At 42.3% G+C, this 18659-nt stretch overlaps 1 protein-coding gene across 1 annotated transcript in view; it reads right to left on the bottom strand.

Moving 5' to 3' along the window:
• Positions 1 to 18659, bottom strand: part of SLC30A8 (solute carrier family 30 member 8) — a 118698-nt gene that overhangs the window by 51100 nt on the left and 48939 nt on the right. The window contains exons 2-3 of the mRNA XM_082259567.1: positions 5869 to 6059; positions 2541 to 2687 (exon numbers count right to left, since the gene is read on the bottom strand). Coding sequence (XP_082115693.1) covers positions 2541 to 2687; positions 5869 to 6059 — 338 coding nt within the window. The remainder of the gene's footprint in view (positions 1 to 2540; positions 2688 to 5868; positions 6060 to 18659) is intronic.

The raw sequence follows: 18659 nt of genomic DNA, 5'->3' as shown, positions 1-18659 counted from the left end.
GCGATTCATATGGATATATAACAGATCATGATGAATCATGATGAAAAATCATAAAAATGTAGGGTTCACTTGTGGTAGATGTTGAATCGCGACGCGTTTCGCTTAATCGCTTCCTCAGGCGATTCCTGAAAGGTTGTCTAAAAAACTGACATTTTTAGTTAGCCCCTTAATCAGAATAGGGTGTCCAGTTTATATGCAAGCATGTCTCATATGGCTCCACCGTTATGTCCTTTATTGAGCCCCAAAAGAACGCTGATGATCACAAACGTGGTCATAGGAAGCAGTCAGATTATCCAAGGCTCCCTTCACTTTTAAGCAAATGCTCAGGAAATGTTATGTAAAGAAGAAAAAAAGAAAAACCGGTCCTGTGTGGAGATACCGTCAGCCTCTCCTCGGGGAAGCTAGCACTGTCTCAGGACACAAGTGAACCCTACATTTTTATGATTTTTCATCATGATTTATCATGATCTGTTATATATCCATATGAATCGCCTTGGTTCAAGAGGCATTGGGGTTCCAGTGGTGTAGGAGTATGTCTTACGATTTATGTGCATGTATATACCATGTTTTACTGAACACGTGTCTACTGTTGCATTTTTGTATTTTCGTGTCAAATAAATGATATTTTTTATCAAATGATTGTTACACTTATTCCCACTGAGATCAGCATTTGCTAGTTGCCTATAAAGTCCCAATATATTTGAGGGGCCGAGAGACCCCACTGTATTGTGAGGCTCTCTCATTTTCCCCTCCCCCTTTTTTCTCTATAGAATGGTAGTATGCAATATAATATACTTACCTGACTATTAAAAGAGAAAATATCTTTAAAATTTATTTTTTGTCCTGAACATAATAAACAAAGGAAAAATGTAAAAACCCACTAAAGATTCTCTTTAATTTGAGTTAAGTTCCATGAAACCCACTGCACTTCTGCTACGTAGATCCCTACATGTGCAGTTAGATGGGATTAAGCAGTTTGTCACATGAGACAATGTTGTGGAATGGTATCTTTCATAAAGAGCTTGTAATGAAACTGAGAATACCTGACATACGTGTTTACATGGAGTGCATGGTGTTTCCAGAGCACCAAATTGATTGCCCCAGGACAATTTTAAGCAGTGGGGTAGCTTAGTGCACTACAAAATGTATAACAATAAGCTGCGCTTGGGTCTATCAAAGTAATAATTGAATAAATAACAGCTGTTGCACATATGTAGGATAAAACATAAAAAACAGTAAAAAATTGAAAAGCAGCGTTTCGTCCGGAAAAAGACGCGACAGACCTGTGACGCAGGACATCACCACAGAGTGGAAGCAGTGGTCATCTTGTTGGCTGGGAAACGATCCTTACAGATAAGCTCACTGTAATTTAATACCTGTAAGCATTTTATTGGCAGAATTTAATAAATGGTGTTCATTAAGGTGTTGCAGATTTTTTTTCTGTTTTTTGGATATTATGAGTGATCGGTTTGCCCTGAATCATCTGTATGGAATCACACTGTATATAGCTCGATCTTGGGATTTCTGAGGAATTCCGGAGGAGTTGTTTGGTGGATCCTATGAGCCTTCTTTAACTGGTGGGACGTTAAGCGGCAGTGTGATTGGGGTCACTCTCTCTCTGGTGGTGGTGGTGGCACTTCTAGGAGACCAATCGGCTGGACCTTACCTAATTACCTTTGGGCTTTATTTTAATAGCGCTGCTTTTCAATTCTTAGTGCACTACAGCTGAAGCTGAACTGGTATTAACCTGTATGATATGTTTTTGTCTTCCTTTATACACTTTAAGTCTTTTTGACTTGAGCATAATATACCTTTAACCAGGCTTGATCTCTAAAGATGTCTGGAAAAAAATGTAATTTGGAATTGGTTTAATTTTGCTGCATTGCTGTTTAGAGTATCCCTGTTCTGAAATTTTTGTAATGGCTAACATAGTTCAATCAGCATTCATATAAATTGGGCCATGAGGAGGCTGTAAACCAATTAAAGCAAGACTTAAGACTAAACCCTCTTTTTTAGCCAAGGAAGCTGCCATCTTTGCCTGTTTGATCTGAAGTTGTCATAGTGCTGCACATGTGGTCAGTTATGACACCAGCCATTTGATGGTTTAACAGTTCGCCTGAGAGCGCAAGCAACTGTGACAGTTGTCCTTGAAGACATGCCTTGAATGTATGTTTTTTTGGAGACACAGTTAAATTGATGGGTTTATTTCCACTGTTAGATTTGTATATACTCTCCCAAGTACACTGGAACATCTCATTACAACCTACGGAAGATTGTTCCATTTTGACCACACTTGCTCTTCTGCCACTGTCAAAAACATTCTCGAGACAGGATTGGTATGCAGGAGAGATATATAATTTAGAGTCCTTGCCAGCAACAGGTTTACAAATGTGATTCTTCAGTAAAAGTAAAGAGCATTTCAATGACCATATGCTCCATCCAAACACCTGGGGAGTCGGGGAGAAGGACTGTGGTGGAGTTCAAGGAAAAGATCTGTCAGGTCTTGGAAAGAGGTTTACCCTATCCATGGCCATGCTTACCTGCTCTGTACCAGCCATAAGTGAGTCTTTTTGTTGCTGGCTTTGAAGACAACCACAGAGAACCGATGCTGATCAGGAAACTGGACAGATCCACGAAGAGATGGGCTGCATCCGCCATCACTGCCAGGCTTCCCGCTATATAGCCGCCTAGAAAAAAAAGGAGACACATTTATTAGGTTGTTGAATCTGTTTTAGATCCATCAACAACTATATAGTTAGAGTCTACCTGATTGGATTCAAATGGAATAGATTATTTTGTAATATTTTCAATATTTACCAAGACATAAAATTGTTCTCATATGTTGTGCCACAAGCACCATGCTGTCTCTGCCTTCTTATATACAGGTGCATCTCTTTAAATTAGAATATCATCAAAAAGGAAATTTATTTCAGTAATTCAATTCAAAAAGTGAAACTCATATTTTATATAGATGTGTTAAACACAGAGTGATAGATTTCAAGCATTTCTTTCTTTTAATTTTAAAGATTATGGCTTGCAGCTAGTGAAAACTGAAAATTCAGTATCTCAGAAAATGTGAATATTACATAAGACCAATAAAAAAATTGATTTTTAATATAGAAATATTGAAAAGTATGTCCATGTACAAAGTATGTCCTCTTTTTTAGCCAAAGAAGCTGCCATCTTTGCCTCTGTTTGATCTGAAGTTGTAATGGTGCTGCACTATGTTGAAAAATATGTCCATGTACAGTATAGGATGCACTCAATACTTGGTTGGGGCTCCTTTTGCATGAATTACTGCATCAATGGGGCGTGGCATGAAGGCGATCAGCCTGTGGCACTGCTGAGGTGTTATGGAAGCCCAGGTTGCTTTGATAGCGGCCTTCAGTTCGTCTGCATTGTTGGGTCTGGTGTCTCTCATCTTCCTCCTAACAATACCCCACAGATTCTCTATGGGGTTTAGGTCAGGCGAGTTTGCTGCCCAATCAAGCACAGTGATACCATGATCAAAAAACAGGTATTGGTACTTTTGGCAGTGTGGGCAGGTGCTAATTCCTTCTGGAAAATGAAATCAGCATTTCCATAAAGCTGGTCAGCAGAGGGAAGCATGAAGTACTGTTGAATTTCCTGGTAGAGGGCTGCGCTGACTTTGGACTTGATGAAACACAGTGGACCAACATCAGCAGATGACATGGCTCCCCAAATTATCACTGACTGTGGAAAATTTTGCATTTTATTTGGAAATCAAGGAGAGTGGAGAGGCACAGAATCCAAGTTGCATGAAGTCCAGTGGAAAGTTTCCACAGTCAGTGATGATTTGGGGAGCCATGTCATCTGCTGGTGATAATTGAGGTTGATTAGGATTACCTAAGAGATAACAAGGAGTTAAATAAGATTTTTTTTCCCTTTAGGTATTCTTAAAGTGGTATTAATCCCAAATTTTTTTGGGCTTTTTTTCTCTTTATTTCACCTGGTGATCCTGCCAGTAACACACTTCCTGTCTTAGAGTGTTTATACTCCAGATGGAGGAGCAAAAAGGGCACCTTTTGGTCAGCAGCATTGTCGGTCTGATGGGGAAGGTAGTGTTAGACTAGCAGAATTAGATGAATTTGGCTAAGAAATTAAAGTCAAACTCCAGCTAATACTTTATAAGTAGTTATAGACAATAGTTTTTTTTTTTATTTTGGTATAAAGATTTTACATAAATGAACAAAAGCTGGCCATTGTAAGCACCCCCTGTCAGAGGTAAATGGTTTGTTTCATCCTTCTCAGTCATTCCTCACTGGGAGAAGACATTGATTATTGTTAGCAGCTATAGCAGCCGCTAGCGATAGTCGCAACTGAATCCGGCAGGCTGGTTGTATCCAAGTTGATCACATGATCAACTTGGTACATTCAGGCTGCCCACAGACGGTTCAAATCTTGGCCGGATCGAACCATGTATGGCCTGCCCAAGTTACACATTTTTCTTTTAGCTGCTCTGAAGTAGCATGTGTGAATCCTGACCCTGACCACTTCCTAATTCTCCTGTCTGTGTACTGTGAAAATCTGACTTCAGCAATAAATCTGTCTTTGAACTGCAAACTGTTGCACTTGGCTGCCCAGGAATACAGACATGCAGGGCTGTAAACCTGTTGCAGAGACCTTGCTGAAGGAGATGCAGCCTCATTTCGAACCGTCCATGGCCAACCAACAGAAAACTGCATAGGTTTTTTGTGGGATGTATTCTGTTCAAAATCCTCATGTGGTTAAGAATAGAAATCGGTGAAGGGAATATTTTACATGGCATCACAAAGAGAAACCTGTTATAGAAATAGGTATTTATTTAAACAAAAGTAAATAATTTCTTTAGGCAGATGGTGACATATAGGGGATTTAATAAAGCCAGGAAAAAAAAAAACTGGTGAAAATAACAGTGTATTTACAGAAAATTGTGTTAAAGTATATGTAAGCGATCGCCTTGTAAAACAACCCATTCAGTTTACAATAGAAATGAAGGACAAAGCATTTGTGTATACATATACAATGCAAAACATTATAAATCCTTTTTTTTTCCATGTTTTTTTAGGCGATCACATACCCTCTAATGGTGCTTTTCCACTGCATGGAACCGTACCGGTTCAGCACGCTTTTGTGCTTTTCCACTGCGGTACCGCATGGTATAGGGTCGGAACGGTTTGGTACGGTATAGGTTTGCTTTTCCACTGCATGGAACCGAACGGTACGGTACGGTACGGCTCTGAAAAAACAGTACCTACTCGATTGTGGTTCCAACAGGTACCAAACTGGTACCATATCCCACAATCCTTTGCATGCAGTCACTACTAGCCACTGATTGGTCAGAGAATCACACCCACCCCGTTGTTATCCCACCCACTTAACTTTAGTACTACTTTAGTGGAAAAGCAAACCTATACCGTACCGTACCGAACCGTTCCGACACTATACCATTCGGTACCAGCAGTGGAAAAGCAAACCGGGCCAAGCAGGGCCGAGTAGAGCCGAGCCGGTACTAGCCGGTACTTGCAGTGGAAAAGTGCCATTAGCTCCTTAAGCAGCTTAGGGGAGGATAAACAGCAGCACACTGAACTTCACAGTGAATGGGTGTGCGGGGGCTGTGGCCGGCTGAGCAAAGGTCTGGTCCTTGGAGGAGAGCAGGCTCAGTTCCCAGCACAGCTAAAGAACTGACCATGCTGTGTTCTCCTGCTGAGTGTGGTCAGTTTTACATTGGAAAGCAGAGGGACTGGCAGGGACACCAGGGATTTCACACAAAGTAAGCAATACAAAGAGAACAGGAAACTTTCTCACACAAGTACAGTATATGAAATGTTGGGTTTACATACTCATAGGAATGCATTTTGTACTTACCAATAATTTCTGCCACTATAAATGCCAAGCAAATTGCTGCTGCAATGTAAAGCTTCTTCCTGGCTGTTTTGTGTTCCTTCTGCCTGGCATCGTAGGCTTTTGTATTATTGTTGTGACAATGGTATGTGATGATGGATAGGTGGCTGTCCTCCTCCGGGTTTTTTTCTTTAGTACACGTACCCGAGTCCCCACTGCATGAAATAAAGGAGATTGCAGCAAATAAAATAGGAACACATCTATGACACTGAGATCGAGCATTGTAGAAGCATAAGCCTTTAGCCTTAAAAGCTTTGGTAACTGAACCTAAAAGTAATCCTTTGGGGTTTAAAGTAGAACTATAGACAAAACTTTTTTTTTTTTTTTTTCGTTTTGGATAGAGTAAGGGATTGTCATAACCCCTGTCAGTTTATTTTTTGTCATCTGTGTCCCATTGGGGAGATTTCCCTTCACTTCCTGTCTCCTAGTCAAAACAGGAAGTAAGAGGAAATCCCTGGAAATTTAAGGGGATTCCCTAGGGAGCGCCAGATCACCATCGTTGAAAGATTTCCCCTCTATTATTTTTCTGGGGACAACCCAAAATTTGAGATTTTCTTTTACTTTCACTTTCAATGATAATGGTAGACAGGACATATAGAGAGGGTGAATCTCCCTAAAGGGGGGCACGGACAGCAATAAAACCTGACAGGGGTTTTAATCCCTCTCCACTCTATCCAAAACAAACAAAAAAAGGTTTGCCTTTAGTTGTAGTTTAAAATAGAACTATAACTATAGGTAAAACTTTTTTTTTTTTTACGTTTTGGATAGAGCAAGGGAGGGATATAACCCCTGTTCTAAAATTTCGTCGGACCCATGAAAATTCCTGACCCTCGTCACTTCCGGTTACGCTACGTCATAACCCAGCTGATGCGAACCCCCGGTGCGCATGCGCACAAGGCATTTTCAAGGTCCGATGAAATTCTAAGACTTACGAACAGTTGAGAGGAGGAGGGGCTGAGGTGGGACGCACACACCGCTGCGGGATAATGTTACAACACCGCCGCGTCATCGAGCAAGGAACATGTTGCAGAGCTGACTTAGAGGAGGCGGGAAGGAAGTGAATACTCATACTAAATAGTAATGATAAAAAAAAAATAAGAAGAAATATCAAACATTTTTTATCATTACTAATTTAGTATGAGTATTCACTTCCTTCCCGCCTCCTCTAAGTCAGCTCTGCGCGGCGGTGTTGTAACATTATCCCGCAGCGGTGTGTGCGTCCCACCTCCTCTCAGTCAGCTGTTCGTAAGTCTTAGAATTTCATCGGACCTTGTGCGCATGCGCACCGGGGCTCGCAGCAGGTGAGCGTCCCCGGAAGTGACGAGGGTCCGGAATTTTCACGGGTCCGACTAAATTTTAGAACACCCCTGTCAGGTATGTTTTCACATTGCGGAGATTTCCCTTCACTTCCTGTCCCATAGCCAAACAGAAAGTGAAAGGAAATCCCTGCAAATTAAGGGAATTCCTTGGGGACCCTCAGGTCACTAGAACTAGTGTCCCCATAGGAAGATTTCCCCTTAATTTCAGTTTTGGCAACAACCCAAAATTTCAAATTTTCTTTTACTTTCAATGATAATGGTAAACAGGACAATTAGAGAGGGTGAATGTCCTTAACGGGGGCCCAGACAGCAATAAAAACTGACAGGTGTTGTAATCCCTCTCTGCTCTTTTGCCTTTAATTATACTTTAATGTTAAACTGAATAAACAGGGGAATCTCAGAATTAGGTTGTATCTAGCTGTGTGTGTGCGGGCAGAAAGCTAAAAAGAGCGTGTGCAGCAGGAGCCTGACATTGCACCCGCCACACTGATAATTGGTATAGACACAAAGAAACAACAAGTTAAACGTGACCTACAAACGAATGCAATCCTACTGGCTCCAGGTCATGAAAAAGCAGTGAAAGGTTACATACCATCCCAGCCTGCCTATCAGGATTACACAGTTCACAGCCACCGTAGCAATGTGAAGAATTAAGACCATAGGTTAAGTAAACTCACTTTTTGTTATTTTTAACCACTTCCCGCAAACCGATGTACCTGTAAGTTAGGGTGACCAGACGTCCCCGGTTTCCCTGGACAGTCCCCGGACTGAGGACACTGTCCCTGGTCCAAGTCTGTCCCCGGTTTTGTCCCCAGGTTCATGGCCGGATTTATGTAGACAGGGCATCAAATGCTGGCTGAGAAACAGCCTGGTGGCTCGGATGCAGGGGGTGGGGGGGGGGCTGTTTGCACACAGGTGAGGGCAGTGGGGGAGGAGGGGTCAGAGCGGATGCAGCTGCATGGAGAGATGGAGAGTTTAGCTGCTGTGGGGGAAGAGCTAAGAGGTGGCTGCAGAGATAATCTGTGAGAGAAGGGTGCAGAGGTGATCTATGGATGTGGGCAGAAGTGTCCTCTGTGCATAGCAAACCTCTGAATCCTGCACTCAATGCCTAACACCCTCCTGTATGTTATGTAGTCCTGTGCTCAGTGCTCTGTGTATTATGCAGTCCTGTGCCCAGCGCTCTGTGTATTATGTAGTCCTGTGCCCAGCACTCTGTGTATTATGCAGTCCTGTGCCCAGTGCTCTGTGTATTATGCAGTCCTGTGCCCAGCACTCTGTGTATTATGCAGTCCTGTGCCCAGTGCTCTGTGTATTATGTAGTCCTGTGCCCAGCGCTCTGTGTATTATGCAGTCCTGTGCCCAGTGCTCTGTGTATTATGCAGTCCTGTGCCCAGTGCTCTGTGTATTATGCAGTCCTGTGCCCAGCACTCTGTGTAGTATGCAGTCCTGTGCCCAGCACTCTGTGTATTATGCAGTCCTGTGCCCAGTCCTCTGTGTATTATGCAGTCCTGTGCCCAGCGCTCTGTGTATTATGCAGTCCTGTGCCCAGCGCTCTGTGCATTATGTAGTCCTGTGCTCAGTGCTCTGTGTATTATGCAGTCCGGTGCCCAGCGCTCTGTGTATTATGTAGTCCTGTGCCCAGAGCTCTGTGTATTATGCAGTCCTGTGCCCAGCACTCTGTGTATTATGTAGTCCTGTGCCCAGTGCTCTGTGTATTATGCAGTCCTGTGCCCAGCACTCTGTGCATTATGTAGTCCTGTGCCCAGCTCTCTGTGTATTATGTAGTCCTGTGCTTAGCACTCTGTGTATTATGCAGTCCTGTGCCCAGTCCTCTGTGTATTATGCAGTCCTGTGCCCAGTGCTCTGTGTATTATGCAGTCCAGTGCTCAGCGCTCTGTGTATTATGTAGTCCTGTGCTCAGTGCTCTGTGTATTATGCAGTCCTGTGCCCAGCGCTCTGTGTATTATGTAGTCCTGTACCCAGAGCTCTTTGTAGTGTATTATGCAGTCCCGTACCCAGCACTCTGTGTATTATGTAGTCCTGTGCCAAGCGCTCTGTGTATTATGTAGTCCTGTGCCCATCCCTCTGTGTAATATGCAGTCATGTGCCCAGTGCTCTGTGTATTATGCAGTCCTGTGCCCAGTGCTCTGTGTATTATGTAGTCCTGTACCCAGAGCTCTTTGTAGTGTATTATGCAGTCCCATACCCAGCACTCTGTGTGTTATGTAGTCCTGTGCCCAGCGCTCTGTGTATTATGTAGTCCTGTACTCAGAGCTCTTTGTAGTGTATTATGCAGTCCCGTACCCAGCGCTCTGTGTATTATGTAGTCCTGTGCCCAGCGCTCTGTGTATTATGCAGTCCTGTGCCATTTGCCAATAAAAAAAAAAAATGTACCTGTACAGTTCTCTCTGGCAGCGGGGATGCCTGCCGATCCACGAGACCAGTGGCACCAATTACCACCGGGCACCCTGCTGAGAGACATCACCGGTCTGCTGTTGTAAACACAGCAGTCCCTTGTTCTCTCTGAAATGGTCACAGAGTGCCTGTGATCCTTCTATATAGGATCAGAGGTCTCTATGATCATTTCACAAGTCCCTCCCCCATACAGTTAGAAAACACTCACCTAGGCTCACACTTAACCCTTTGATCACCCACTAGGTTAACCCCTTCCCTGCCAGTCATTATTACAGTAACAGTGCATATTTTTAGCACTGATTACTGTAGTACTGTCACTGGTCCCCCTAAAAGTGTCAAAAATGTCAGTTAGGGGTCCAATCTGTCTGCCGCAATGTCGCAGTCCCGCTAAAAATCGCAGATCACCGCTATTGCTACTAAAACAAAAATAAAAAATAAAAATTACCTAAATCTTTCCCCTAGTTTGTAGGCGCGATAACTTTTGTGCAAACCAATCAAAATTACTCTTATTGGGATTTTTTTTTTTTTAACCAAAAATATGTAGCAGAATAAAAATAGGCCTAAAGGGATGAAAATTTTTTGGGGGGAATGTTATATAGCAGAAAGTGAAAAAAAATATATTTTTTTCAGAAATGTCGCTCTTTTTTTTTGTTTATAGCGAAAGAAAAAATAATCGCACAGGTGATCAAATACCACCAAAAGAAAGCTCTATTTGTGGGGAAAAAAATCAATTTTATTTGGGTACAGCGCCGCACGACCGCGCAATTGTCCATTAAAATAACGCAGTGCCGAATTGCAAAAAATGGCCTGGGCATTAAGGGGGAAAATCCTTCCGGTCCAGAAGTGGTTACAATCCCTGCAATGTATATAGATCAGCCAGAGGGAAGTGTTTTTTATCTAAAAAAAAAAAGTGGAGTTACACTTTAACCACTTGCCGACCAGTCACTGGGACTGTACTGCGGCAAAGTGGCTTGATTCCGTCCAGCGACGTAGACCTACGTCGCTAGACTCCTCCCCTTGTGGGCGGCGCTCGCATGCCGCCGGAGGCTCGCTCCCGCTGTTTTCAGTCACAGCGGGAGTCAAGCCAGGGGAGGAGCGGTGGTGATCACCTCCGCTCTTCCCCGATCGTCGGGGAATCGAGTCTGGAGATCCGCCTGCTTGTGTAAACAGAGCGGGCGGATCTCCTAAGTGACAAACAGTGACAGATTGCAGGGTTCAGCATAGCTGAACATGCGATCTGTCCCTGTGTCACTCAGTCACCTCCCCCCACACACGTTAGTAAGCACCAGGCATACATTAACCCCTCCCTCTCCAATAAAATTAACCCCTTCCCTGCCAGTGTCATTTTTACAGTAACAGTGCATATTTATAGCACTGATTACTGTAGAAATGTCACTGGTACCCCCAAAAGTGTCAAAAATGTCAGTCAAGGGTCCGATCTGTCCGCTGCAATGTAGCAGTCCCGCAAAAAAAATCGCAGATCGCCGCCATTACTCGTTAAAAAAAAAAACACCAAAAATGACAGAAATCTTTCCCTTAGTTAGTAAACTCAATAACTTTTGCGCAAAACAATCAAAATACACTTATTGTGATTTTTTTTACCAAACATAGGTAGCAGAAAAAAAATTGGCCAAAAATTTTAAAAAATTTTGATTTTTACATTTTTTTGGGGGGGAATTTCATATAAAAATTTTGCAAAATATTGTTATTTTTTCAAAATTTACACTCTTTTTTTGTTTATAGCGCAAAAAGTAAAAATCGCACAGGTGATCAAATACCACCAAAAGAAAGCTCTGTTTCTGGGGAAAAAAATACCTAAATTTCGTTTGGGTACGGCCTCGCTCGACTGCGCAATTGTCAGTTAAAGTCGCACAGTGCCGAATCGCAAAAAGTGGCCTGGACGTAAGACAGCAAAATCCTCCGGTGGTAAAGTGGTTAAGATTTACATGCATTTTACTGACAGAATAGCTTTTCCAACCCAGACAGATAAATCAACTCTCTTTATGATAACTGCTGACACATTGAGCTGCAGGCATTATATAAAGCTCCTCTTGACTGCCGCTGCATTGTGTGATTGTAGCATCCATTGCACTGACCCTCCTAGTAAGTATCCAGAACACTCTACAAAGGTAGGATTAGCAATATCAGTCTGACAAAGGGTGCGCAGAACAATAGCGCTTTTCTCCTTTGATGCTGCAACACCTGGGCCACTTTCCAAAGGGAAATTTCTGATTTACAGTACCGTGAATAAATCACAATCAGGAAACAATGCAGAAGCAATCAGCTTTCATAATTAACATCCCGATAGTTCTCCGCAATGTTGCAGGCTCACTCATTAAGAAATACAGATATGTAAAAAAGAGTGATGCGTACTATTATGCTTTGGAAAATGAGAAGACAAACATATTTCCTTTCAATTAGGACGGCAAAAAAGACTGTAATGACGGCATTAATTTATTACACCTGGTTGCCGGGCAGGACTGCTTTCATGCCGTTGAGCTCCGGTACTTCAATTTAAAGCCAAGCTTAATGAGAACATTAATAAGATTGCACAGCTTGGCTTCGGCTCTTTTACAGGCTGATCAATTAAAAGCCTACAAATAGTAAAAATAATATGACAGGGTCATCATTTTCACCTTCAAAAGTCACCTCTGTATTATTAACTAGGTAACCTAGGGAAAAACCAGGTGCTTGGAATGGCCACCATTTTTTTGAACTATGCCAAGGTCTTAGTTATAAAATGGTCTATATGAATAATTACTTCCAAACTAGTTAGTGTAATCCAACCAATTAATACTGAATAAATGTTATAAATGTTAAAGTGTTATACATGAGATATTTATATACAGTATATATATATATATATATATATATATATATATACACACACAGTAGCTCACAAAAGTTAGTATACCCCTCACATTTTTGTAAATCTTTTATTATATCGTTTCCTATGACAGCACTGAAGAAATTACACTTTGCTACAATGTAAAGTAGTGAGTGTACAGCTTGTATAACAGTGTAGAATTGCTGTCCCCTCAAAATAACTCAACACACAGCCATTAATGTCTAAACCGCTGGCAACAAAAGTGAGTACACCCCTAAGAAGACAACGTCCAAATTGGGCCCAATTAGCCATTTTCCTCTCCGGTGTCATGTGACTCGTTAGTGTTACAAGGTCTTAGGTGTGAATGGGGAGCAGGTGTGTTAAATTTGGTGTCATCGCTCTCACTCTCTCATACTGGTCACTGGAAGTTCAACATGGCACCTCATGGCAAAGAACTCTCTGAGGATCTGAAAAAAAGAATTGTTGCTCTACATAAAGATAGCCAAGGCTATAAGAAGATTCTCAAGACCCTTAAACTGAGCTGCAGCACGGTGGCCAAGACCATACAGCAGTTTAACAGGACAGGTTCCACTCAGAACAGGCCTGGCCATGGTCGATCAAAGAATTTGAGTGCACGTGCTCAGCGTCATATTCAGAGGTTGTCTTTGGGAAATAGATGTATGAGTGCTGCTAGCATTGCTCCTGAGGTTGAAGGGGTGGGGTCAGCCTGTCAGTGCTCAGACCATACACCGCACACTGCATCAAATTGGTCTGCATGGCTGTCGTCCCAGAAGGAGGCCTCTTCTAAAGATGATGCACAAGAAAGCCCACAAACAGTTTTCTGAAGACAAGTAGACTAAGGACATGGATGACTGGAACCATGTGATGTGGTCTGATGAGACCAAGATAAATGTATTTGATTCAGATGGTGTCAAGCATGTGTGGCGGCAACCAGGTGAGGAGTACAAAGACGAGTGTGTCTTGCCTACGGTCAAGCATGGTGGTTGAAGTGTCATGGTCTGGGGCTGCATGAGTGATGCCGTCACTGGGGGACTACATTTCATTGAGGGAACAATGAATGCCAACATGTACTGTGACATACTGAATTAGAGCATGATCCCCTTTCTTCAGAGACTGGGTCGCAGGGCAGTATTCCAACATGATAACGACCACAAACACACCTCCAAGACGATCACTGCCTTGCTAAAGAAGCTGAGGGTAAAGGTGATGGACTGGCAAAGCATGTCTCCAGACCTAAACCCTATTAAGCATCTGTGGGGCATCCTCAAATGGAAGGTGGAGGAGCGCAAGGTCTCTAACATCCACCAGCTCCGTGATGTCCTCATAGAGGAGTTGAAGAGGACTTCAGTGGCAACCTGTGAAGCTCAGATGAACTAGAAAATAGTGGTGTCTACACAAAATATTGACACTTTGAGCTTTTAGCTGTGTTTTGAGTTATTTTGAGGGGACAGCAAATTTACACTCTTATACAAGCTGTACACTCATTACTTTACATTGTAGCAAAGTGTCATTTCAATATAGTATATATTATCAATATTTAAAATGAATACATATTAAAGTATGTTCTAACCTAAACTTGTTTCACAATGGACAGAAAAAAGAAGTACTGGGAAGTTATGGACTTTTAGGAGTACAGTAGTCAGAAGAAGGAACATTTTAGACAAGCTTAATAGCTCTGGCAAAGTGGCTTCCAGACAGCAAGGCTTCCCTTGTTGGGCACCCAACAGTAGCTCAAACCATACAAATGCAGAAAGGAGCACCAGACCAACACCAGATAAGAGTCCAAGATAATTTTATTTGTTAAAAATAAATCGTATAAAAACAGCCAACGCGTTTCCAGGTCAACAGCCCCCTCTTATCACTGTGTCACCCTTATTTTTTAACCACTTTACCACCGGAGGATTTTGCTGTCTTACGTCTGGGCCACTTTTTGTGATTCGGCACTGTGCGAGTTTAACTGACAATTGCGCGGTCGTGTGACGCCGTACCCAAATTAAATTGACGTCCTTTTTTCCCCACAAATAGAGCTTTCTTTTGGTGCTTTTTGATCACCTGTGCGATTTTTACTTTTTGCGCTATAAACAAAACAAATAGCGTAAATTTTGAAAAAATAACAATATTTTTCACATTTTTTTAAATAAACCCCCCCCAAAATGTAAAAATCAAAATTTTTTAAAATTTTTGGCCAGTTTGTTTTCTGCTACCTATGTTTGGTACAAAAAATCGCAATAAGCGTATTTTGATTGGTTTGCGCAAAAGTTATTGCGTTTACTAACTAAGGGAAAGATTTATATCATTTTTGGTGTTTTTTTTTAACGAGTAATGGCGGAGATCTGCGATTTTTTTTGCGGGACTGCGACATTGCGGCGGACAGATCATTTTTTCCATAATGAGTTTGAACTGTTTTTCTTGCAGTGTATGGCCAGCATAAATGTGGTCTAACAGGTCTGCACAGCCTGGTTAAAAGACATTTTCCATTGCTAATGGCTATCATGAGCAGTACTCAGCAAAGCCTGGCAAAGCAGAATACTGATAACCAGAGACCCTTTAATGAGCATATCACAAAACTAGCCATTAAAACATTCCAGTTCATAGCATCCATGTCATGACCCAGGCCAAGGTAATTAAACCCATTAGCAAAATACAGTCAACAGCCTATATATAGCACCATAAATCTCCATTAGCAGAGGCTTTACGGCATGTTGTAAATATTTTAGCTGTTTGTTTCTAACTGCCAAGACCAATATCAATTTATAATTTATAAATCTTGGTAAAATAAAACGACATAATTAATGAGCATCCATCCAAATGTATAAGAATTTTTATCATTTTAAGACCAAATATCCCTACACTACGAGGTGCAGGAGGCAGATAATTCATATCATATTTGATGTCTATCAAATCTGGATTGTGTGCTGTACAATATTATATTATCTATCAGACTCTAACACATGGTCAAAAAAATATATAGATACAGTTACAAAACCTGACATCATGGGAGGGTCTGCTAACAATATAAACACTTCAGCTCGCCTATCTCACACTGCTAAGCTCTTCTGATTAGGTGGAGGCAGGCTTAGTGTCCCCCTTAAGAAGGTCCACACAAGGCCGGTGGAATTGATAGCTTTAGCTCTCCGTTATCCATTAAAACTATGCACAAACGCTAAGAGTGATCTTTGAGGGCCAGTGACTCTAGTATTCCAGATCGGATATACACTGCTCTGAACAGGAACCACAGATCAGACAAATCCTGTTTTACATACTTTTTACTTCTATTCTCATTTATTTTACTTAAAAGTTTACTAAACCCAGGAGCCTGCATCCACTATATCTGGTCTCCCACAGTACACAGAACATGCAATTATTTCAGTAAACATAAACAGCACCTTTTCTCATCATCTGTATATAGCAGTCTTGTGACTTCTGTGAGTGTCTGGCTGACGGAACGCAAATATGCAGCCTCTGCTTTAGAGGGTTGTACCGGGGTGATGCCTGCAGCTAGAGGCATCACCCTGGTACTGTTGTTTAGAGCCGACCGTCAGCTTTCTTGTAATGACAACTGATGCTGCTCAGCAGCCACTCGGCTGTCATTACAAGGAGCAGGAGGGGACGATCCCCTCTCCTGCTGCCTTCCATGGCTCGACCGGGTTGGACCTCGTCCAACTAGGAGACCCGAGCGACCAGCCGACACGTCCTGTCGAAGACCCGAACAAAGCCAAATTTGACCAATGATAGGAGTCTCTGATGTAAATAACTGGAAACAATGTCATGACATCACTTCCGGGTACTGGAGCCTTAAAGGCGCCAGATTTAAAAAAAAAAATGACAGCATAAAAACAGCCAAACTTGGCTGGTACCGTTGTTTAGAGCCAAAGGTCGGCTTTCTTGTAATGACAATTGATGCGGCAGTCATTACAAGAAGCATATATATATATATATACAGTATATATATACACAGTATCTCACAAAAGTGAGTACACCCCTCACATTTTTGTAAATATTTTATGATATCTTTTCATGTGACAACACTGAAGAAATGTCACTTTGCTACAATGTAAAGTAGTGAGTGTACAGCTTGTATAACAGTTTAAATTTGCTGTCCCCTCAACACACAGCCATTAAAGTCTAAATCGTTGGCAACAAAAGTGAGTACACCCCTAAGTTTAAATGTCCAAATTGGCCCAAAGTGTCAATATTTTATGTGGCCACCATTATTTTCCAGCACTGCCTTAACCCTCTTCGGCATGGAGTTCACCAGAGCTTCACGGGTTGCCACTGGAGTCCTCTTCCACTCCTTCATGACGACATCACGGAGCTGGTGGGTGTTAGAGTCCTTGCCCTCCTCCACCTTGCGTTTGAGGATGCCCCAAAAATGCTCAATAGGGTTTAGGTCTGAAGCCATGCTTGGCCAGTCCAATACCTTTACCCTCAGCTTCTTTAGCAAGGCAGTGGTCATCTTGGAGGTGTGTTTGGGGTCCTTATCATGTTGAAATACTGCCCTGCAGCCCAGTCTCTGAAGGGAGGGGATCATGCTCTTCTTCAGTATTTCACAGTATATGTTGGCATTTATGGTTCCCTAAATGAACTATAGCTCCCCAGTGCCGGCAGCACTCATGCAGCCCTAGATCATGACACTCCCACCACCATGCTTGACTTTAGACAAGACACACTTGTCTTTGTACTCCTCATCTGGTTGCCGCCACACATGCTTGACACCATCTGAACCAAATAAGTTTATCTTGATCTCATCAGACCACAGGACATGGTTCCAGTTATCCATGTCCATAGTCTGCTTGTCTTCAGCAAACTGTTTGTGGGCTTTCTTGTGCATCATCTTTAGAAGAGGCTTCCTTCTGGGAGGACAGCCATGCAGACCAATTTGATGCAGTGTGCGGCGTTTGGTCTGAGCACTGACAGGCTGACCCCCCATCCCTTCTACCTCTTTAGCAATGCTGGCAGCACTCACACGTCTATTTCCCAAAGACAACCTCTGGATATGATGCTGAAAACGTGCACTCAACCTCTTTGGTCGACCATGGTGAGGCCTGTTCTGAGTGGAACCTGTCCTGTTAAACCACTGAATGGTCTTGGCTGCAGCTCAGTTTCAGGGTCTTGGCAATCTTCTTATAGCCTAGGCCATATTTATGTAGAGCAACAATTCCTTTTTTTAGATCCTCAGAGTTCTTTGCCATGAGGTGCCATGTTGAACTTCCAGTGTCCAGTATGAGAGAGTGAGAGCGATAACACCAAAATGAACACACCTGCTCCCTATTCACACCTGAGACCTTGTAACTCTAACGAGTCACATGACACCGGAGAGGGAAAATGGCAAATTGGGTACAATTTAAACACGTTCACTTAGGGGTGTATTTACTTTTGTTGCCAGCGGTTTAGACATTAATGGCTGTGTGTTGAGTTATTTTGAGGGGGCAGCAAATTTACACTGTTATACAAGCTGTACACTCACTGCTTTACATTGTAGCAAAGTGTCATTTCTTCTATGTTGTCATATGAAAAGGTATAATAAAATATTTACAAAAATGTGATGGGTGTACTCACTTTTGTGAGATACTGTGTGTGTGTGTGTATATATCTTGCTGTAGACAAATTGGTTGGTATGAGGCTAGGGGATTGTCTGACCACTCCCTTCAAGTCCTGACATTAAGGTTTGGGGAGGCGACATGACAGGGGGGAGTTGAAAGTTAACCCTTTCTGGCTACAGTTAATTTCCCCTAGAGACCACATGATATAAATACTTTGGGAGTTTTGGGGGCACAATAGAACAACAACAACACATGGTATAATATGGGATACCCTCAAAGCCTATTTAGGGGAATCACAATTCAGTAAATATCTCAAAGGAAGTAAGCCACTAGGGATTGGGAGTGGAGTATAATGGGGAAATTGACTGATATGGAAAAAGAATGTGTAGAGGATCAATCACCAGACAACTTAGCTAAATGGACAGAAATACAACAGCTATACAAAACAATGTCCTTGAAAAAGGCTGAAAATAGAAGTTTTTTTTTCTTTTAAAACGGGCCCATTATGAAGAGAGAGATAATACTAGACTCGTGCTGGCCCTCTTGGCAAGATCCCAGAACATAAGTACCGTATTTTCCGGCGTATAAGACGACTGGGCGTATAAGACGACCCCCCTACTTTTCAAGTTA

Source organism: Pelophylax lessonae (genome assembly GCF_965119305.1).
Source record: "Pelophylax lessonae genome assembly, chromosome: 5".
Taxonomy (NCBI): domain Eukaryota; kingdom Metazoa; phylum Chordata; class Amphibia; order Anura; family Ranidae; genus Pelophylax; species Pelophylax lessonae.
Note: the sequence above shows the minus strand (reverse complement) of the source record. Positions and strands in the feature narration are given on the sequence as shown.